The sequence below is a fragment of the Pinus tabuliformis genome, chromosome 8, assembly GCF_031772625.1.
Source record: "Pinus tabuliformis cultivar Carrire ecotype Pingquan chromosome 8, CPIR1, whole genome shotgun sequence".
NCBI classification, from domain to species: Eukaryota; Viridiplantae; Streptophyta; class Pinopsida; order Pinales; family Pinaceae; genus Pinus; species Pinus tabuliformis.
The window spans coordinates 872202149-872225318 of NC_142294.1; the positions used below are offsets into that span (position 1 = coordinate 872202149).

At 40.6% G+C, this 23170-nt stretch overlaps 1 protein-coding gene across 1 annotated transcript in view; it reads left to right on the top strand.

Moving 5' to 3' along the window:
• Positions 1–23170, top strand: part of LOC149238336 (14 kDa zinc-binding protein-like) — a 158722-nt gene that overhangs the window by 51412 nt on the left and 84140 nt on the right. The window contains exons 3-4 of the mRNA XM_089366962.1: positions 17684–17770; positions 17986–18133. Of these exons, the coding sequence (XP_089223088.1) occupies positions 17684–17770; positions 17986–18133 (235 nt within the window). The remainder of the gene's footprint in view (positions 1–17683; positions 17771–17985; positions 18134–23170) is intronic.

The window sequence follows — 23170 nt, forward strand, 5'->3', positions numbered from 1 at the left end:
GAGAAAGGAAATGCCATTGACGTGATAGTGGTGTCTTGCCTAAGTTGCCCTTGGGGTCTCATCTGTGTGTTTAGGTTACTTTTTGCACCTAGTGAGAACCTAAGAGGTTAATGTGAAGAAATAAAATGATGAGGGCACACACAACAGAAGGGTCATCAAGTTAAGCAGAGAACATCCTAAGTTTAATCACAACAGAGACTTGAAGTAAAACACAAGCAAACAACAATTGTCAAATCAAATGCTGTGAAATGGAGTTAGAGGAGGAAGGGTTCAGCCAGATTTAGCAGGTGCACTAAATTTGGCAGAGGGACTCACAAGTGGGGCCGGCGCAAATTTCATTTTTTTTTTATTATTCCTTGATTTAGGAAAATTTAAAATTTTCCTGTATTCAAGAATTAGAGCAATCTCAACCATCCAAGGAGATTAAATCTCAGCCCTTCGTGGCAGTGGTGGGCCCAGGTCGATTTCTAAGAGGGTAAACGAGCGCAAACTTGGTCATTATGCACTAGAGAACTTGTCATTATGCACTAGAGAACTTGGTGTTCAGCTCAGCAAAGGAGAAAGGTTTTCTGTATAGCGACTAGGGCTTCAGATCAACACAAATAGAGGCAGAAAGAGAGGTTGATTCAGCCTCAAATCATTTCCAGCCAACACAGACTTCTACCAGGGGCTGCATTCAATGTGTAGAAGGGTCATACATGCTTGTACGAGTTCGTACAGGGCGTAGAAGAGAGACCGAGTTGGTGTGAATTGCGCAGATCTCTAGCGCAGAAGATAAGCAGGCAAAAAGGAAGTTTTCCCTTACAATTGTAATCATTTTTCTGAAGATTTGTTGAGTAGAATAATAAAAGCACCAAGATTGCAGGTTTTCCTTAGTTGGGGTTTCCTGAGTAAATTTGTTGTGTATGGTTTGCTGGTGTGTTTGTCTTCATTTGTTCCTTATTTCCGCTTAGTAAACCCAGTATATTTGTGGGTCAAAGTTTGAGTTCAATTTTCTACTCTTTACTTGGTAAAATTCACAGATTAGATTGTTGAGTTTTAAGAAATCTAACATGGTATTAGAGCCATGTTTTTGAGTGAAGACCAACACCCGTGTTTCGACCTCAGGAACATGTTTAAGGTGTAGAAGGAAAGCGTAGTACAACTGAAGGGTTGCACTAGGGTTTCTAGTAGTGTGACCTAGGGTTTTGACCCACAAGTGCAATTATCACTAGTCAGACCAGGGCACTAGGGTTTTTGAAGAGTTTGACCAACATAATGTCTTACCAAGGTTTGAGACCAGAGCACAGTTTGGAGGGAGCAACAAATTTCTGCTCATGGAAGGAGAGGATTACTATGGTGCTAGAGGAGCAGGGTGTGAAGGAGTGTGTGGATAACCCTCTAGCGAAACCAACTGACCTCTTGTAGTTGGCTCAACATAATAAGAATGATGCCAGAGCGAGAAGGATCATTCTTGAGGGAGTCAAAGACCATATTGTGCCACATCTTTCTGACAAGAAGATTGCCAAAGAAATGTGGACAACCATTTTGAACCTCTACCAGGGCTCAAGTGAGGCCAGAAAACTCATGCTCAAGGAAAAACTAAGAAACATCTGGATGGGCAAGTTTGAGCCCATAATCTCTTATCTCACTAGGTTCACCCTGGTGAAGGGCGAGCTGGCCGATGTGGGGGAGATAGTACTTGAAGCAGATATGGTGATCCTTGCGCTATTAGGCCTTCACATATCGTGGTATCACTTCTAGGATGCAATGAGTGGTAGAGAGAAGCTTCGAGAATGGGAGTGGTTGTGGGGTGATTGTGTTCAGGAGGAGATTCAGAGGCAGGTTAGATTTGGAGCTCATGTTCAGCATGAGAATGAGGAGAACTTTGCCCTAGTTGGTAAAGGGGGCAAGGTGAAAGGAAAGAAGAGTGCAGGAGGGGTTGAGTCCTCAGTCCAGCTTTAAAGGCAAAAAAGAGAAGAAAGATATAAGCAAGGTAAAATGCTTCTAGTGTCATCAGTTTGGACACTACGCCACCAAGTGTCCTTAGAGGAAGAAAGGGTCCAAGAAGGACCAAGTGGCAGCTTCGACAGAGGTGGATGAGTTCAGTTCCAAGTTTGAGAAGGAGTTCTCGCTCATAGCTTGCATGACAAGCTTAGTAGCCAATAACATATGGTACATTGATAGTGGAGCATCCAACCATATGACTGGGAACAAGGAATACTTCAGCCAGTTGACAGAGAAGGACATGCAGTTTCACATTGAGCTAGGAGATGATGGCAGGTACTTGACCAAGGGTGTGGGTACTATTAGATTTGAGAGGGAGTCTAGTAACCCTCTTCATCTCAAGGATGTCCTCTACGTTCCAGGGCTTAAAAAATAACCTTGTTTTAGTTTCAACCCTAGAGGACAAGGGTTATGAGGTCATTTTCAGTAGAGGAAAGGCCTACCTCAAGCCCTTAAATTCTGGAGCTATGAAGCAGATTGGAGTGAGGGTGAAAAACCTTTACAGGCTATAGTTTGAGACAACCGCGACCTTGAGTAGCAAAGAGGGCTATGAGCAGGGCCGAGACCTTGGGGAGCTATGGCACAGGCGTGTTGGACATTTACACCATGTAGCACTGAAAATTCTCAGGGAGATAGCCACAGGGTTGCCATAGTGCAACACAGACTAGCATGACATGTGCAAGGGCTGCACACTTGGCAAGTATGCCAAGACGTCCTTTCCCAACAGTGAAAACCGAGCCAAGGGCATCTTGGACTTGGTTCATTCAGACGTATGTGGTCCATTCTCTTCTCCATCCCTCATGGGAAACAAGTATTACGTCACCTTTAATGACGGCCATTTCTAGAAGACGTGGATCTTCTTCATGAAGAAGAAAGATGAGGTGTTCTTGAAGTTCTAGGAGTTCAACGCATTGGTGAAGAACCAGACAAGGAAGAAGGTCAATGCGCTAAGATTAGATAATGGAGGGGAGTACATCTCCAATGCCTTAAAGGATTTGTGTGCCAAGGAGGGCATTAGTGTGAAAATTTCATCTATCACAACAATTGGAAATTATTTTCCTAATTGTTAATTAACAATTTATTTGCAGTTTGCTACGTCAAATACCAAATAATTCACACTGTGATTTTCACAAATAAAAACTGCGGAAGAAAAAACTGAGAAAATATTAGCACACACACAATAAGAATGACACCATTAATTTTGGACAATTGTCCCCGAAAAAACCTAACTTGGGAAAACCATTGCAACAACTAAGGGTTTTTATTATTAAGCAACAGTGAGAAATTTTAAGTACAATAATCTGGATGCCGAAATCTGGCTATCCTGAAGAGAAAATAGTGGCAAAAATATCTAGAGGGAATTTACCCTCACTTCGAGTAATTTCGGAATTGGATTGCCTCTGAAAAGCAAGTCGTCCAGCTAGGCTTGCGTAGACTTTGCGTCAACCTGATGCTGCCTACTGAAATTGCTACCCGAACTGACTGCTAGTCTAGCTGTCCTACCTACTGTTGGCTAGGAAAATGCCTCTTCGACACTCTGGAACCTCTACCTGGCCTCTGGAACTGAAAACGTCTTATGTCCCAGCAAATCAAATTGCCTTCTTGAGGCTTGCGCAACCTGCTGGAGAAATCTCGGCCTCTCTGCAAATGTACTCGCTGGATTTGGAAAACTTCCTCTAGCCTCATTGTCTCTGCCCCTCGCTACTTTGCTTCCTCACTAAAGCTCGAACTCTCCGGCAACTGAATGCTGCTACTCTGGAAAATCAAATTCTCCAAGTGTCTCTGGTGTATTTTCCATCACCACATCGATCCCTTCTTATATCTTCATGTTGGGACTCCAACAGCCAAGATTAAATCTTAATCGATGGCTTAGATCATTTTTGGATCGATCCGTGTGAGTTTCTAGAGAATTCTCACCTTGACTTAATTAATTTTGATTAATTAACCAATTTTGCTAAGTTTAGACTTAGGAAACATCAAAAAAATTGGTTAATAATCTAATTAAGTCATTTTTAGGTAGAATTTCCAGAAACTATTCATGGGTTTTGGAGACCTCATGTATTCTAGCCTCTCCACCAAATTTCGTGGCTAGAACACATCTGATGCTATAGAAACTAGCAATTAGGAGGGAGCTCACCATACCCTATAACCCTCAGCAGAATGGGTGGTAGAGCGCAAGAACAAGAGTATTGTTGGTGTGAAAATTTCTGAATCTAACACATCAGAAACCCCTACTGCAATATCTGGTTTACTATCTCCTACTTGTTCTTTACATTAACAAGTTATTTAATAACATAAACATCGAAGTAAACACAATTGCAGCCTTCACAAATATACAGATCAACAACTGAAATAAACTGAGACAACACAAGGGACACCGTTATTTTTGGACAATCGTCCCCGGAAAAACCCAATTCGGGAAAACCGGTGCAACATATATGAGGGTTTTATTATTAAGCAGATTTCTGAATACAACTAGGGTGCCAGAAATGGCTCACCCTTTAGAGAATATCCTCGGCAGTAGTACCTCTATCCGGAGACAGATATTCCGGCAAATCAGCAACTGGATGAACAATCCCACAGTGACTTCGACTGTTCCTTGTGCTGGACAGCAAAAGCTGCTCCAAGCACTCCTCTAGAACTGTGTCATCCTTCAGGAAATACGTCACCCTTCCTCGGCTCTGCGTCTGCTGATCAGCGCCCAGTCTGCCCCACAGATTCTCCCAGCGCTGCCTTTGAAGCCCTCTTCGACTTCTGCGTTAGCCTCTATGGCGCCTGTGTCAGTTTGTACGACCCTCTGCGTCCTCTGCGTTGGCCTCCTTAGCCTCTGTGTCAGCCCTCCTAGGCTCTGCGCTACCTCTTCCGACACTTTCCTGGTTCTTTGATGTGTATTCTTCAGCGTTGGATCGAAATCTCTTGCTGAATTGCCCCGCACTGCAACTGATCTCTAACTCGATTTCCTCAGAAAACCCAACCCCAGAAAATCGAATTCTTGATCTCTCTTGGTGTGTCTCCAACTAACCCTCAAGCCTTCTCTTATACTTTTCCTGTTGACGATTCAACGACCGAGATTAAGTCCCTAATCAACGGCTAAGATTAGATCTGGCTTGATCCTCGTCTCTTAGAACTTTCTCGCCCATTTTATATTAATACACATTAATATTTTAATTTTTCTAAGTTTAGACTTAGTGTCTCATTAAAAATATTAATTATTTTAATATCTCTTCATCGGGGTGGAATTTCTCCAAATGATTTCTAGGTCTTGGAGATCTCATGTGCCTTAGCCTCTCCACCAATTTTCATGGCTAGAGCACATCCGATGCTATCAAAAATCAACACTCCCTCTTAGTGAGGAATGTGCTTTAGTAATGCTTCACCATAGAAACATCACACTGATCTTCTGCATCGGTACCTATGCTGACGCTTGGCCTGCTGCTTCCTGTACTGCTACCCATGACACTGCAATTGCCACTGCGACATCTGTACTGCAGCTCCCTCTCAACATGCTGCCCATAGCACTGCCACTGCTAACTGTTGCACTGCAACTCAGTTACCGAGAAGTAAGTAACTGACTTCACCCAAACACTAACATCCTGGTCAGTCTGGAAGCCTCGTGATGCTGAAGCTACCTCTGCTGCTATCCTGTGCTCCCTCTGTTGCCATTGCGCTGCTGCAACCTCTTTTGTGCCTCTCACATTGCTGCAACCTCCACTGCACTGCTACAGACTTTTGCACTCTAGCATTGCCTTGCTGCTTCATCACACTTTGCTCCACCCGACACCTGTCATCATGCTAGTGTCGTTAAGGGCTCCCGTAGCCATATGTGATCCAAGAGTTTGGGCACCTCAAGGACCTTGTCCCACATCTGTAGTCCTCTCGACTACAGCTCTATGTCTCCCCACCTCTTCTCTAGAGGCGCATGAACACTCATGGCACATTCGTCATCAGTCTCGACATCCTTCTCCGCCTTTGGTGGAGCTGCCTTTGAGTCGGAAGCTTCTCCCTTGCCTTTCTTCCCGGGGCATTGAGAAGCATAATGTCCTAGCTCCCCACTGTTGAAGCACTTGACCTTGGTGATATCCTTCTTCTTCCTCTTCTGAACCCCCTACTGTGCCGCAGATGCTAGAGCTGCATCCTTCTCCTCTTTCTTGATTCGAGCCCCCTTGCTGCTACTCCCCGTCTTGGTCAATCTCCTGAGCTCTTCCTGTCGAAGAGCTGCCCACATCTCCTCCCAACTGGGGAGAGTCGCTCTGCCCAAAATGCTTTGGACAAATGTCTCCCACTCCTTGGAGACTGCATTCAGGGCAGTCCTGACCATGAACTCTGGATCCAGTGTAGACCCCATGGAAGTAAGCTGGTCTCGAATCCCTTGTAACCTGAGAAGAAAGTGATCTATCTCCTCTCCTTTCTGCATCTGATATGACCTCAACTGATTTTCTAATAACATCTTCTGCTGCATGGAAGAGCCTTGGTATAAGGTGGTCAGGGTCTGCCACATCTCCCTTGTTGTGTTCTTCTCAACAATATGTGGTATGACATGATCCTTGACCCCTTCTAGGATCATGCATTTCGCCTTCGCCTAGGCCCTCATACTTCTCATTTGCATCAGGGTCAACTGGGACCTCTATGGTTCTCAAGGCATAGTCCTTGATGCGATGTTTATCCAGGATTGCTAGGATCCTGGCCTTCCAGATGACAAAATTGGAAGCCCCGTCCAATCTGTCCTGATCCCTCAATCCGTTCACTGCCATCTCTGCTCTTCTCCGCTAGACTCCCTCTGAGTCCTGATTTCCCTCCTGGAAATCCTCCTGCCAACTGTCGAATCACTCCTCTCCAATCCCCCTTTGCTGCTGCAACTTGGATCTGGATTTCTTGGCTAGAAATCCGTCGAGGTAGTGCTTCCCTCTACCTTGGTTCCGTCTCCTTAGACACTGTTTTGTACTGATAGAACCAGTGTCCCACCAACTCCTCAAATCACAATCTACACAGCTCCCTTAGCCCCGACAACTGAAGAACCTGAGCCCTTCAGGCTCTGCGCAATCACGGTGTAGGCTGAATCTGCTCCTCCCGGCCAACTGCATCAATCCTTCCTGGCTGAGAAGGATGACGTGGCTCTGCGTGAGCCTGTTCTGCCCCTCTCTGCCTCTGCGCTGGCCCTTCTCCTGGCTCAGAATGCTGACGCAGGCTCTACGTGAGCCTCTGCGTCACCCTCTTTGCACTGTGTCACTCCTCTTCTTTCCTCTTCAGCTTTGGAACAACGCTGTCTCTCAGGAAAACTACTTCTCTGCTGCAAATTCTCAGATTTTTTCGGCTGGTGTCTTCAGCCCTCTTTGGTCTGCAATCACTCTGATACTATGTGAAAATTTCTGAATCTAACACATCAGAAACTGCTACTGCAATATATGGTTCACTATCTCCTACTTGTTCTTTACATTAACAAGTTATTTAATAACATAAACATCGAAGTAAACATAATTGCAGCCTTCACAAATATACAAATCAACAACTGAAATAAACTGAGACAACACAAGGGACACTGTTATTTTTGGACAATCGTCCCTGGAAAAACCCAATTCGGGAAAACTGGTGCAGCATATATGAGGGTTTTATTATTAAGCAGATTTCTGAATACAACTAGGGTGCTAGAAATGGCTCACCCTTTAGAGAATATCCTTGGCAGTGGTACCTCTATCTGAAGACAGATATTTCGGCAAATTAGCAATCAGATGAACAATCCCACAGTGAATCCGGCTATTCCTTGTGCTGGACAACAAAAGCTGCTCCAAGCACTCCTCTAGAATTGCGTCACCCTTCAGGAACTGTGTCACCCTTCCTCGGCTTTGCGTCAACTGATCAACTCCCAGTCTGCCCCACAGACTCTCCCAACGCTGCCTCTGAATCCCTCTTCGACTTCTGCGTCAGCCTCTACGGCCCTCTACGTCCTCTGCGCTAGCATCCTTAGCCTCTGTGTCAACCTTCCTAGGCTCTGCGCTGCCTCTTCCGGCACTTTGCTGCCTCTTTATGTATTCTTCAGCCTTGGATTGAAATCCCTTGCTGAACTGCCCCTCACTGCAACTGATCTCTAATTCGATTTCCTCAGCAAACCCAACCCCAAAAAATTGAATTCTTGATCTCTCTTGGGGTGTCTCCAACTGACCCTCAAGCCTCCTCTTATACTTTTCCTGTTGACCATTCAACGACCGAGATTAAGTCCCTAATCAACGGCTAAGATTAGATCTGGCTTGATCCTCGTCTCTTAGAACTTTCTCACCTATTTGATATTAATACACATTAATATTTTAATTTTCCTAAGTTTAGACTTAGGGTTTCATTAAAAATATTAATTATTTTAATATCTCTTCATTGGGGTGGAATTTCTCCAAACGATTTCTGGGTCTTGGAGATCATGTGCCTTAGCCTCTCCACCAATTTTCATGGCTAGAGCACATCTGATGCTATAAAAAATCAACTGTTGGAGCAGCCAAGACCATGTTGCATGACCAGGATTGCCATTATTCCATTGGGCAGAAGCATGCAACATTGCAGTATATCTGCAAAATAGGAGTTAAGGTGCTTGGACGAGTTACACTAGAGGAGGCATTCACCGACAAGAAGCCAAACATTTCTCACTTCCGGATTTTGGCAGTTTGGTTAACTGGCATGTGCCTTAAGAGAGCTGGAAGAATATGGAGCTTACGATAGAAAAAGGCATTTGGGTGGGCTACAATGAGACATCTAAGGCGTACAAGGTGTACGTACCAGCATTGAGGAAGACAATTATGAGGTGTGATGTCAAGTTTGAGGAGGAAAAGGCTCTTAGGAAGTCCTTAGAGCGTGATCAGGCTACAACACAAGTGGAGGAGTTGTAGGCTCCTAAGTAGGAGGCTCAACAGCCCCTCAGGCCACATCACAGCTAATTGTTTTGTGGGCCATACAACAATCAAATGAAGAGGCTACACAGGAGCAGGAGGAGAGAGAAGAGTAAGCAGGGCCCACCCCAATAGTGACAGCTAGCACAGGCAACTAGTTGGGAGCCAACTAGTTAGGGAGACACAATTGAGTGACCAAGTACTTGTTTAGATTTAGCAAGATGTTAAGGATTTGATTAGATTTATAAATATTGAAACCAGTGCCTTATGGAGTTCAATACTCTTGCTTTACAAATTTTGAGACCAAGTACAGGATGGACAACTACTGCTTTGATGAGTACTATCCTATATGAAAATGCAATTCCTATGACTTAAGTGAAATGCAGGAATCTTGATTGATTTTATTTAAATGCCTATTCTAAATATGTCTTTTGATCTTTGTCTGTATTGAGCCTAAACTTTATAGCGAATGGCAGAGAGAAGTCAAGGTGAAGCACATGAGGGTGTGATTAACGATCCCTCTCCTTGAAATCTAACGTATCTGGTGCCTCCGACACTGTAGAGGCTGTGGCTCTGACGACTGCAAGGTCACCGTTTTAGACACTAAAAAGACTAGACTTCTCAAGAGAAGAAGCAAAAGGTGTTCTTATCTTTCTTTCAACCAAGCTTATGCTTGGAGGTCAATTATTAAATGTAAGACTAACTTAGAATGTGGATGCAAAGCGAGGAAAGAGGATGATTATCTAGAAGGAGGATGTTAACGCTTTAGAGTACTTAGATTATGATTTATCTTGAGTTATTTCGCCAAGTACTTTATCCAAGAAGTCTGATTAGACGATCCCAATTATGCCAACTTTGAAAATGCTCATAACATGAAATGAAAATACTCAACTTGAGAATTGAAAGATAGACAATTTATCACAAATTCACAATAGAGTACTTATCCAATTTCAATGAAAAATGCCAATGATAATGATTTGAAGCTTTCAAGAAGATTAATCATCCAAAAAATGCACAATTAAACTTCAATCAATCAATTATCCAAAATTATTCAATGATATGTAATTAAGGTAAATCACCTTCAATACCGCTTAGCTCAAAGGGATTTAAATCTTAACACAAATAACCTTCACAAATTAATGGAACAAGAAATTAGATATCAACAACTCTTTAGAATCTAGATTACCCTCTTGACCAAATATGTGACTGCAAGTTTCAGATCATGGAACTCAGAAAGAATTAAGAATTCAGACTTTTCAAATTCCTCAAACCCTCAATTAATTTCAGCCTTGCTTATCTTTCAAAATTACTTAAATTTCCAGAGATTAAATTTATGACAACAGAGAAATTAGCCCTCTAAATTCTTATGACAGTTAGCTTTGAAATAATATTACAACACCTAAATTTCAGAGATTAATATTCAGGACAACAGTGAATTTATTTAGGATGGCAATGAGCTTAAAATGCCAAACTAATGCCAAGTGTGCTAAACAGTTCTGAATTAATTATTTTCTGAATGTACCCAAATTAATGACGCAAGTCAATGCTATGATCAGACTTCAGAAGGCATATGACAATCATTCAAAATATAGCTTTATCCCCATATATGTCTTGCAAATGTGTTTAATTAATATCACTTTTTAGATATGATGTGCTTGATGTATTAGATAGTGATAAAAGTGAAGGTTTAGAAACGAAACATAAGGTCCTAGGCCTTGAAGTATTTTGGCAAATTTCTTCAGTGATGAACAACCTAAAACACAGTTCCTTTTCCACACTTCTTTTCAAAACTCGATAATACACCAACCAGAATTCTGATTATTCTCCACTGTAGCAAATTAAATTGATGAATCCTGTACAGCAAGGAGAGAATGTTTAAAAAATGGGGTTTTTGGGACGCTGCTACAGGCAACAGTGAAAACTTCAATGGCAGCGCAGTCAAGGGGAATGGAGGAAGGCTGAGGCAGAGGCAGAGGAGGCTGCTTAAGCAACGTTAAGGGATCTAGAAAATGCCGAGAAGGAGAGGAGTGGGCCACAACGTGAGGGCTACAGATGATGAAGGCGGAGGAATAAAGGAGGAACCGAGGGGAGAAGGCAGGGAGCAGGAGGAGGCTACAGATAGGCAGCCAAGGCCACGGTAGGCCTACGGATGGAAGGATAAGGCTGTGTTCAACAACGTGAAGGGATCAACGAAGCAGGAGGGAGCTGCTGAGGGTTAGGAGGAGGGATAAGGGGACACAGGCCAGAGGAAAGGAGCCACAGGGATAGCGAGGAGGCTTTGAGAGCTTGCGGCAAGCAGGAGAGAGGACTGGAGGGTTGCGTTCAACCTTGGAGGAGGCAGATCTGAGGAGAAAAGGCAGTGCTAGGCTTCTAGGGCCTTAAAAACTTAACCCAATACTTCACGAAATTTTAAAACCCCAATCTTCTTCCTTTAAATGGACAAAATTCGATTTTTGGCCCTGCAAACAAAATTTGAAACAAGATTTTGCCCTCCAGGGCTTAGATCTGTCTTAAAACCCCCAGATCTCCTTGAAAAATCTCAGATCTACACCTGCACAAGTAAAAAACAAAATACCCAAGACCCGATATATACAAAATAGAACTAAAACCCCAAGACCCAGATGTTAGAATTTTAAAATATTCTACAAAAGCTTCAGATCTATACAATTAAATCACAGATTTGAGGAGTAGAAGTTCAACTCCACTCCCAGATCTGTAGATATAAGCTCTTCTTAACCAGATTTATCTATTTAGCACAAATTATGAAAGATGATTAATTTAAAAAATGAGGTACTAGCCCTAAAAATATTGCAAAAGGAAAATCGTAAAATAAGTCTAGGAATTTAGATTAGGAAGGCTCTTCAGACCTTATGCCTTGGGAGTCAGCGGGTCTAGCTGAGGACTTCCCCAAACACCCATTTTTTTTTTAAATTCAAATGATTTTTACATACTTCAGATTAAATTGTCAGATTAATAGAGATATAAAATAACAATGTAATTTTTCTAGAACTAGAGATACTTGCTAACTCTATTAAATTAAAATGCTATTTAAAATCCAATAAACTATTCAAGATACCTGTGCAATAGATTATTCCTTAAAGGCTATTCACCAACAATTTATAAAAAATAATATTTAGCAGAACATAAAAACAATTTACCATAAGATGCAGGACAGGAACACCACTGTCAATGTAAATCCCAAAGTTTTTGCATTAATATTTTTCCAGAAAAGATTAAAAGAGAGCTTTAAGAGCAAGTATACGATCCAAAGATCAGATCCTTTGATGTGACAAATGACTTCTAATTTATAGATAAATTCTCCAAACAGCTAGTTGGCTTGATCTCCGTCAAAGTAATTTCAAACATTGATAAAGATTTAATTATCTTTTAATCGTTACCGTCGAAATTATTTATTTTGTTGAGGAAAATTCGAAATTTTCATTTAATTGATTTTTAATTAACTCAAACTTAATTATTTTGAGTTAATTTCCTAAAAAAATTGACTTTGACTTAACCATCAAGGCCCAAGGGTTCAAAATTCCTTGATATTTTCACTATTTTCTTGGTGGAGAACCTCAAAAAATTAATTTCTCTAGAACCCCCAAATTTTCTAATTGGAGAATTTATTTTTCTTAAAACTTAATTTTGACTCTAATTAATTTAATTTCTGGCTTATGATTTTTAATTTATTTTTGCCAGAAAATTTAATTAATTGACACATGAGGGGATTGATTATTGTTTCCAACCCTCTAATATTTTAGCTTAGCATCATGGCTAAATTTTTTTTTTTTTTTCTAAGTAAGGTTAATCTATTGATATGATACAAAAATAGTTACAGAGTATTCGGGCCGTAAAGGGTCTCGGCCTTAATCAGCACGCAACCATGAAAATTGTCTGAGACTGCCCCTACAAAGGGGAAACCAGTCCAAAAGAAGAACTGTCCAAAATGCAACCAGATTTAAACCACAGTTTTCCTGATGAGACCAACCCATCAAAAACAACAACAAAACCACCCAGAAAAACAACAGATTGTCCTGACTGGACCAACCAACCAGCAGATTACCCTGATGACACAAAAGCAAGACAAAAACTAGACCCAGAACTAAATGAAATGCCACCTGGCAGAAGTGATACGCGCCTCAAGGTCAGCCGGAACAGGTTCCTCCACGATTGGACATGCCCACGGGTTGTCCGCGTCGCCACGTTCCGCTTCCTGATGTCCTTCTTCCCTGCTTCCAGCCTCCACCTGCGGGCTCGACGTGTCCTCCAGACGGCTTTCCATGGCCCGCGTGTCACTTGGAACGCCCAAGTCATCATGCGAGCTGCCAGCAATGGCTTTCCCATGTCTTCTGTTCCGACCTCCATTACCTTCCAGCTCGTCATTGTTGTCTCTGTTCTGGCTTGGGCCCGCTCTGTTCGTCTCCTCCATGGACACAGTCATGGGAATGTGCTGCTCAGTCTCTTCAGAAATGGAGATGGAGACGGTGGCAACAATGACCGGGCAATTCAGAGTGCTACGGAACCGGAACTGCGTCGTGTGAGGGACCTGATGCGGAGGCAGAGGAAAGGTAGCAGTGCGGACTGCTGCCTCGTCGCGTCTAGAGCAATGGAGGCAGGCTCTGCCTCTACCACTTTTGGTATTCGGATAAAGACCTGCAAGACTATAATGGCGGGGATTTTCAGCTGAAGCCGAATTGTGGCTATGCAAAGCAGCAGAGTGGGAGCTACCACCTCGCGTGCCACCTTGACGGCTGCGCATTCGGTGGCGAACCATGATGGAGATAGGAGCAGTGGAAGAGTCAGGGGGCGGAGGAGGAATTGACAGTAGAATTTTGAGCAGAGGTTACAGGGTGCTGAGGGACAAGAGCCGAGTTGCAGAGGTTTGTATGGGAATGGTGGAAGCCATTACCCAGGTCAAGACAACACACAATCCAGCATCTGCGCCCAGTGCTGGTTCGCTCAGTCGGCTCTCCCACTTGCGGAGGGCAAGCACAGTGAAACAGGGGCAGGGTGACTGGAATGTGCTTCGGTTCCATAGTTATGCAGGTAATGGCCTTGCCTCGGCTAGAGCAGGCATTAAATGCCGCCTGCGAGGTGCCATGAATATCACTCATGTTGTTGTTGGGATGGTTGTAGAGGGCCATGTGGCTGCCTCGCCCACCGTCGCCTCGTCTCATCACCAAACTCGCCTTAATTACCACCCGCATCCGGGGATCATGGCTAAAATATTATTTACATAAGATAATTACATTTAACCCATGAAGGGGGAACACCCGTTTGTTATAGACCCTTAATTATTTACCCAATTCTACGACTCAAATATGATCTAGTAGACCAAGTGATTTGTAATAAAATAATTTAGCCAATTAGATAAAATTATTCCCAAATCACTTTACAGGAGACTCGACTAGAACACTAGGACTTAGCTAAGATCTTGACGACAAAATCCATCTTAGCTTTGCGGTGAGGCTAGAGGGAAAAACTCTGCCGATCATTTGTGTTTAGAAACAGATGAATTGGTGAGATGAAAAACCTCTTAGAATGAAAATCGCCATCAAAATAATAGTTTTACCTAGGTTGTTACATACATTATGGTCTTACTAAAATCATTTACATTACAAACATGCAGAATGAGTTTACAAATTTGACAAATTGTTGACTAATGATGAATCCTGGATGATCTGAACACTGGAACATGATGAAATCCCTTTTGCGAAAAAAAGAGTGTACTGCTATAGGGTAGGTGACATGGAGTGGTCAACAGGGAGCATTATAGCACTTGCACCACAACTGGGGTGGAAGATCCACCAAATGGACGTGAAGACTGCCTTTCTCAATGGTGTGGTTGAGGAAGAGATTTACATAGAGCAATGAGAGGGGTTCGAGGCACATAACAGGGAGATGCATGTGTGCAGGCTCAAGAGAACTCTATATGGGCTCAAGCAAGCCCTACGAGCGTGGTACTCTCACATTGACAACTATCTTTTGGGACTGAGCTTCACCAAAAGTGAAGCTGACCCTAACCTTTACTACATCATGGTTGGGAGACAATGTCTCATTCTTGTGTTGTACATAGATAACCTCATATTGACAAAGGAACGAGAAGCTCATCACTGATTGCAAGAAGGATCTTATAACAGAGTTTGACATGAAAGATATAGGGCTTATGAGCTATTTCCTTGGGTTGGAGGCATGGTAGGGAGATGGACAAATTTTCGTGGGACATGGAATTACACTTTGGAGATTCTCAAGAGGTTCTACATGCAGGATTGTAAGCCCATGGCCACATCTCAAGTGATGAACTGGGGGAAGGTAGATGTTAGTAGAGTGTAGCGAGTTGATGCCACACTCTACAAACCACTGATTGGGTCGTTGATGTATCTTGTGAACACACGACCGAACATTTTCTATGCAGTGAACCAATTGAGTGAATTCATGGTTGAACCTACTTGAGTACACTGGGTTGTTAACTTGTTGCTAAACATATTCTTAGGTACCTCAGAGGCACAATGGATTATTGGTTGTTGTACAGATAGGTTGATGGAGTGAAGCTGAAAGGCTTCACAAATGCAGATTAGGTAGGGGGTTCCGCAGACAGGAAGAATACTTTAGGTTACACCTTCAGTGTTGGGTCAATAGTTGTTTCTTGGTTCAACAGAAAGCAGAGATCAGTGGCACTAAGTTTAGCCTAGGCTGAATACATGTCTTCCAACTTGGCAGCTTGTGAGGCCATCTAGTTGAGGAAGCTGCTTGTTGGGATTTTCAGTTGGAGGTTGGAGCCTACAATCATACACAGTGACAATCAGAGCTGAGTTAAGCTTTTTGACAATCCATTGTTTCATGATTGCTCCAAGCACATCGAGATCTAGAATCACTATATTAGACACTGTGTTCAGAGGGCAAGATCAGACTTTAGTATATTCCTACAATAGAGTAGACAACGGACATGTTGATCAAAGCTTTTGCTAGAGGGAGCTTTGTCTATATTAGGGACAAACTGGGTGTAGTTCATAACACCTTCCTATCTAAGAGGGAGTGTTAAATGGGGTTAGAGGAGGAAGGGTTGAGCCAGATTTAGCAGGTGCACTAAATTTGGTAGAGGGACCACAAGTGGGGCCAAGGCGTAGATTTCACTTTTTCTATTATTCTATGACTTAGGAAAATTTAAATTTTCCTATAATCAAGAATTAGAGCGATCTCAACTAATCCAAGTAGATTTAATCTTAGCCTTTCATGGCATTGGTGGGCCGAGGTCAACTTCTAAGAGGGAAAAAGGGCACAGACTTGGTCATTATACACTAGAGAACTTGATGTTCAACTCTACAAAGGATAAAGGTTTTCTGTTCAGCGACTAGTGCTTCAAATCAGTGCAGATAGAGGTAGAAAGAGGTTGATTCAGCCTCAGATCATTTCCAGCCAGCGCAGACTTCTGCCAGGGGCCACATTTAGTGTGTAGAAGGGCCGTACTGGCCTGTATGTGTTAGTATAGGGCGCAAAAGAGAGGCTGAGTTGGTGTGAAGTGCACAGATCTCTTGGGTAGAAGATTAGCAGACAAAAGGAAAGTTTTCCCTTACATTTGTAATCATTTTTCTGAATGTTTGCTGCACAGAATAATAAAAACACCAAGATTGCAGGTTTTCTCCAGTTGGGGTTTCCTGGGTAAATTTGTTGTGTATGGTTTTCTGGTGTGTTTGTCTTCATTTGTTCCTTATTTCCGCTGCATGATAGTTAGTAAATTAAGTATATTTGCAGGTTAATATCTGAGTTCAGTTTTCTGCTCTTTACTTAGTAAAATTCACAGATTAGATTGCTGAGTTTTTAGAAATCTAACAAATGCAAGCTCAAGAAGAGCACTTACATTAAGGCTTAAACAATGGTTTAGACCAAAAACAAAACCAAATGCAGCCTCAAATTCCCTATCTCCAATTCACACAATGCAAAACCATTTAGAACAATGGGTAAATGATTTGGTTTTTAACTTTTTATGCAATACAATCTTTGGTTTAGACATGACAAATTATTCAACACCTGTTGCAGATCTCATGGTCTTGGAGGAGATTGAGCCCTCCTTGAATAGACTAGATATTGTAGAGTCGGCTACCAACTTTTCTGTAGGAGGATTTTGGTTGGATGGACTTGGAGCTGTTCAATTGACCATAAGTGGATGAGTTGGGTGTATGACCTTTAGGTTTGGTCCCTTAGCAGGGTCAAGTGGGGAGTTTGGTGGAAGTAGAGATTGAATTGGAGGACATCCCTGAGAGACCAGGATGTGATGATGATTTTGATGAGTCATTAGTCATGACTTTGAATATTTACCAGAGTCTGCTGAGTTCTGGACTCCAGAGACCATTCAGAGCCTCAATGTCCATGCATTATGACTCAGTCTGTCATTTAGTTTCTCAAAATTTCACTTATTTTGTATCTCAGATGAAGTTTTAATTTATGTATCTCGATTCTCAATGTGATTCGGCTTGTTTACACCCTGACGTGCAATATAAATCAGCAAACTGGCATGTTTGGTGTCTAATTGTTTGTATTTACATTTGCTGTGCGTGGATCTGTTTTTATCTTAATTAGATTTTGAATATTTGTTAATTTTTCGATGTTGACTGCGAGTGTTGCGACTGAATCTGAGTCAAAGAACTTGCTGAGTTGGTTCTGATATTAAGTCATGCAAATTTAGTCCTGGGAGATTATAAGCCATTTATGGAGTATACTACTCTAAACTGGACACATTGTTATTAAACTTTGGCATTCTATTAAATGCTGCTTAAATTATTACTTTGTTGAAAAGGAGCTGAAATCTAGAGAGTTCCATGTTTGTGCAGAGCATTCTCATCACCTAGAGCCTCAGTAGATGAAGAAGCTGCTGCAAAAGCAGCTGCTGCTTTAGCAGAGACAGGAGCCCCAACCATGTAAGCTTGACAAAGCTGTAATTATATCTGCAATTGATGCAATGTTTTCTAGGATTGAAATTTAATGCAAGAATTTTGGGTCATTGCTGCATGCTGTACTGTGGTTATTTGGTCACCTTGAATAGTTTTATAGCCATTGTTTTAATTAGAACACCATACTACAATGCTGTTTGTATTAGATTTAAGGCATATACTGCATATACCTTGGTTTTCAGATTTGACAAGATCATAAAGAAGGAAATTCCAGCAACTATTGTTTATGAGGATGCAAAAGTGTTGGCATTTCGAGATATTAATCCACAGGCACCAGTCCATATATTGCTGATTCCTAAAATACGAGATGGCTTGACTCAACTTTCCAAGGTGAGATTTAACCTGTCATTTGATATCTTGTAGCTGTTGTAATTGTGGAGGTTAATCTTTGGATCAGTTATTTCACCCAAAATTGGAAGAGAGAAATTTAAGCTAAAGTAATGTGTTTATACACTTATGTTACAAATCCAAATGGATTTTCCCCTTATTTCTGCTATTTAGTAAAATGACAGTTAAAAGTTAAAACAGGTTTTCAGGTTCAGCTCCAAAGCCATAATTTAGCCAGATTCATAAACTAGAATTTTTGGCTCTTTGTTACATAGAAAGTAATCTTAAAGTTGACGACTACAGCACTGTAAAGTTGCAAATGTACCATGTGCAGTGATAGCAACAGAAGAGAATTAAAGTGTTTGCTAGTGTTCCATAGGGACGTGTCTCCCCAGGTGGGGTGCACACATCTCATGCTCTTGTGATGGGGGGATGCCTGGGGACATGTTTCCCCACGTCCCCCATTTGGGGAGACACGAGGAGACACAAGGGAAATGTTTCCCCGGTGTAGAAGACACTTTTTCTTGAAAGGGGTGCTTGTGGGTGCCCCCACTTAATTTTGCTTGAAAACAATAGTTTATGAGTGAACAAGCTTAATATTCAACCCTAGGGCACTACTAATGCTATGTAAAATTCATCCTTTTACTTAAATTTTTAACATTACCATTAATTGATTCAAGATGTTTGACAATGGTTTTGATCTCATTGAAGAAAGTAGAATTTTAGATCCCACTCAAAATCCATCAGACCTAGCAGTTTTTAGGATTTCAGGATTGATTGCAATGTTTCCATTGGATTCTATCACGTATGAGGGTCTGGAACTAGCATTTAATCATGAGCACCAAGCCTAGAAGCACCCCTTTTGAGGGGGGATGCGTCCCCCCTCAATTTTGTTTAATAACCTAAGTTGCATTGATTTTGGGGACGGGGGAACGACGGGGACGAGTCCCCAAAATGGCTAGAGTGCACCCCCAAATTTTCAGGGGATGGGGGTTGGGGACGACAATATATATATATATGTTCTCCTTGATAGATTGTTCGTGGACCTTATTACAAATTTAAAGTAGTTACACTTAAGTTTTCTAAGGCTAAAGCTGATGTCTAGTGGCCAATAATGGAATGTCACTCGACCCCTTTTCAAATTGTTTGAGATTTTAATTGGCGAGTGTAAGGATTGTGCATAATACTAGCTTGAAACAACTACAAATGTTAATACCATTGAAAATCCAATATCTAAATCACTAGAAATGCAAAATGAAACCCATCGTACAAAACCCATGTTTTGAGCTGCAACTTGTACAAAAAATTTAGATTCAATGCATTCCAAAAAAATGAATGGGAAAAATGATCATATTGTTCAATCATCAATGTCCATGATTGTCAAAACTGAAGCTTTGTGCTTGGATTATCCCTAAAACCTTCCCAAAACATCCCTGAAATCTGCCCAGAAAACCCTTGAAATCTGCCAAAAACATCCCTGAAATCTATTCAGAGCATCCCTGAAATCTATTCGGAACATCTAGGGGACGACTAGCAAGTCCCCAAGTCCCCAAGTCCTCAATGGAGTCCCCAACAGTTTGGGGACGTTTCCTAAGGGTCCAAAAGTCCTTGGAACATGGTAAGTGAGTATTTTTGTGGGGGATGGGTCCCCGTGCAACATAGCTAATAACCCTTCAAATTTAAAAAGAAAAATTATAAAAGAACAAAAATTTAAAAGAATAACATTAAAACTAAAAAGAAAAATACATAACAAATATCAAAACCTAAACTAATTTGCAATCCCTAACTCACTCATTCGACTTACTGAGCTTACCTCTACTTGGCTTACCTCGCGATGCTATCTGACTTAACGGTTCACTGTTGCCTCTTCTCCCCACGATGCTCCCTCAATGTTCATTGTCCATTTTTAGTTTTCAATTTTAACTTTCGAGTCTTGACTCTAGATATCGATGACCTTAGACTGGTTCTCAGACTCGTCAATCTTTACTATTTTTAAGTTTGAGTTATATCAATTTACTATTCCGGTGTTCAGACTTCAGTACCTACTATAGTCTATTTTTCTTAGTACTAATTAGATTCTAGAATGATGAATGGTGAATTTAAATATCTAATCAATTTAGAATCTAGAATGATGAATGATGAATTTAATTTTTAAATCAATGTACATTCTAGAATGATGGATAATGAATGGAATATGAATCAATGTATTTCATTATTGAATCTCGTGGTGTATGGATGAATGATGCATTTACCAATATGATTGATGAGTATGGATCAATGTATTTCATTATTTAATTCAATTATGTATTTATTCTTTCATTATTGAATATGAATTTGAATTATATATATATACCCTGACGGCCCCCCCATCCCCCCTAAATTTCGCTAAAATTGAGGGTTCTCCCACACGTCCACCCTGTGCATCTCCCCATCTCAGAGTCTTGGTGGAACATAGGTATTTGCTTATGAAGTATAGAAAATATAACAAAATGGATGGAATGTTTTTGATCTCTTATTGTTAGGTTAGGTATTTTTTTAAAAAAACATCATGAATCTCAGAGTCTTGATGGAACATAGGTATTTGCTTATGAAGTATAGAAAATATAACAAAATGGATGGAATGTTTTTGATCTCTTATTGTTAGGTTAGGTATTTTAAAAAAAAAACATCATGAATCTTAACTTGAGGCAATTATATTTGATTGGTAAGTTATTATTTATTTATTTAGTTTTTGAGGGTACTCCCACATGTCTACCTTGTGCATCTCCCCATATATATATATATATATATATATATATATATACCTTGACGTTCCCCCCATTCCCCCTAAATTTCGCTAAAATTTGAGGGTGCTCCCACACGTCCACCCTATGCATCTCCCCATCTTAGAGTCTTGGTGGAACATACATATTTGCTTATGAAGTATAGAAAATATAACAAAATGGATGGAATGTTTTTGATCTCTTATTGTTAGGTTAGGTATCTTTTTAAAAAAACATCATGAATCTTAACTTGAGGCAATTATATTTGATTGGTAAGTTATTATTTATTTATTTAATTTTTCCGCATAATGCATTTCCTGGGGAAGCCCACCAGGCACTTCCCCTCATTTTGAGGATGGTACTTGTTAGCTCTTGCACCCTAGAGGGAAAGTCTAACCTCACTCAAATGGAATGCTTGAGACAACCTCTAAGTAAAGCCACCAATTGTCACTTGGATGGCTCACTCCTCACTTCAGGGTTGGAAAGAACCAAGCCAAAGGGAGAATCCCTTGGGCTTATCCTAGGTTCTATTTTTGTGGTTGGTAAATTAGGGAAACAATAACTAAGCAAAGCTAATTCACAACCAAATGCTTATTTTTTGAGATTAAATCGCTACTTACAATGCTATCTGAAATAAAGCCCAAATTGGACAAAGGGGTAGTAATGGAAGCAAGGACAAGACAATCTCACGGTAAAGGTGTTTGGTGATCACTTGTTTTGATTTTATGATATTCCTGTGAGCACAAGTAGCTTGATTATTGCAGTGCACAATCGTGTGTTGTTATTTTTTAAACATGGATTAAATGAGAGAACGTTGCTCATGTATTAGAAATAAGTGTCATACACAAAACGAAAGCATGTCTCATTTAAATATGAATTATTCCAAAAAATCAAAAGAGTAAATCACATTTGACATCCTATAAAATTTGTTATGTAAATTTCTTTTACTAAATGTACTCACATGTCATGAAAAATATGCCAATCACCATACACCACAAAAGAGTATTGCATTGTTCACTTTAAAAATGTGTGCATATGAAAATTATTCTCAACTTAATTTCAATTCATGAAGTGAAATGTGAAATGATACTTGCTAGCCCCGAGGGTTAGCTTAATTGGTAGAAGTCCCATTGCTAAAGCACCTTGCCATTGGGAGGTTATGGGTACAATTCTCCTCGATGCCCTCGGGGTCAGGCTTGGATTAGTTTGGCCGGGGGTTGTGGTCCCTTCGGGTGGAGCCACCCTGATTTTCTCCTGGAAAAAAAAGAAATGATGCTTGTTGAAATTAACAATTGAGACATAAATTGCAGATTTGTAAGTGTTAATATTCCATGGTCATCAAGAGAAAAATTTGCTGCTGGAAATTAAGAGTGCTTTAAATAAAAATTACTGTCTTCACAGACCCATGTGTTCAAGATCATTTATAACATATTATGCTTAGATAACAATGAAATTGTAAATCTGAACATGAAACCAGCCAAGAAAGTTTTTAAGAAACTGCTAGAAATTAAAGGAAATTAACTCCAAAAATTTCATATTGTCAACAATGTTTATCAGCGATCTTATATCATGGTTTTAGCCTTAATTTTTAGTTAATATTCACCTATTATTGAGCTGTTATGTGTGTGGGCAGCAAGGAAAATAGTGCAGAAATTATTACTATTTAAAATCATATCAGCAAGCTTAGAACCATTGATTGCAGAGTTTAAAGCAAAAGTCAGCAAGCTAAAATGTATAGGAAAATTGCATATTCCACAAGATTTTGATTAAGTAAGCATGTATTTACCCCATTCATTTAAATCTTTAGAATGTGAGTTAGAGAAAAATCATAATATGTATGGCTTATTTAAATTTGTTAGCATCACAGGTAGCAAACTATCTGAAGATTTGATTTAATACCTAAATTTACTGCCAAATTTCGAAATGAATGAAAGAAAAATTACTTGGATCGAAAAAACAAAGAATTAATTTAACTTTGATTTGGTATGAATTATCCCCTTTCTTTGACATGCCCCCTTTTTCTTGTTTTGAGCTGTCTTCTACCGTAGGGCATAGATAAGGTTCTGCAAGGAAAAAATGGCTTCCAATACTATACATTTCTCCAAGAGGGTTAGATCAAAATTCAAATACATATAAAATTGCCATTAACATAATGAAAATAAACGAAATTTTGAAGTATAAAATCACAATGACATTTTGATACTAATATGCCAAATAAACTGCAATAAAAATAAAAATAGAAGGTAGTTGACACATACTTTCCTTAAACTCTTACCCT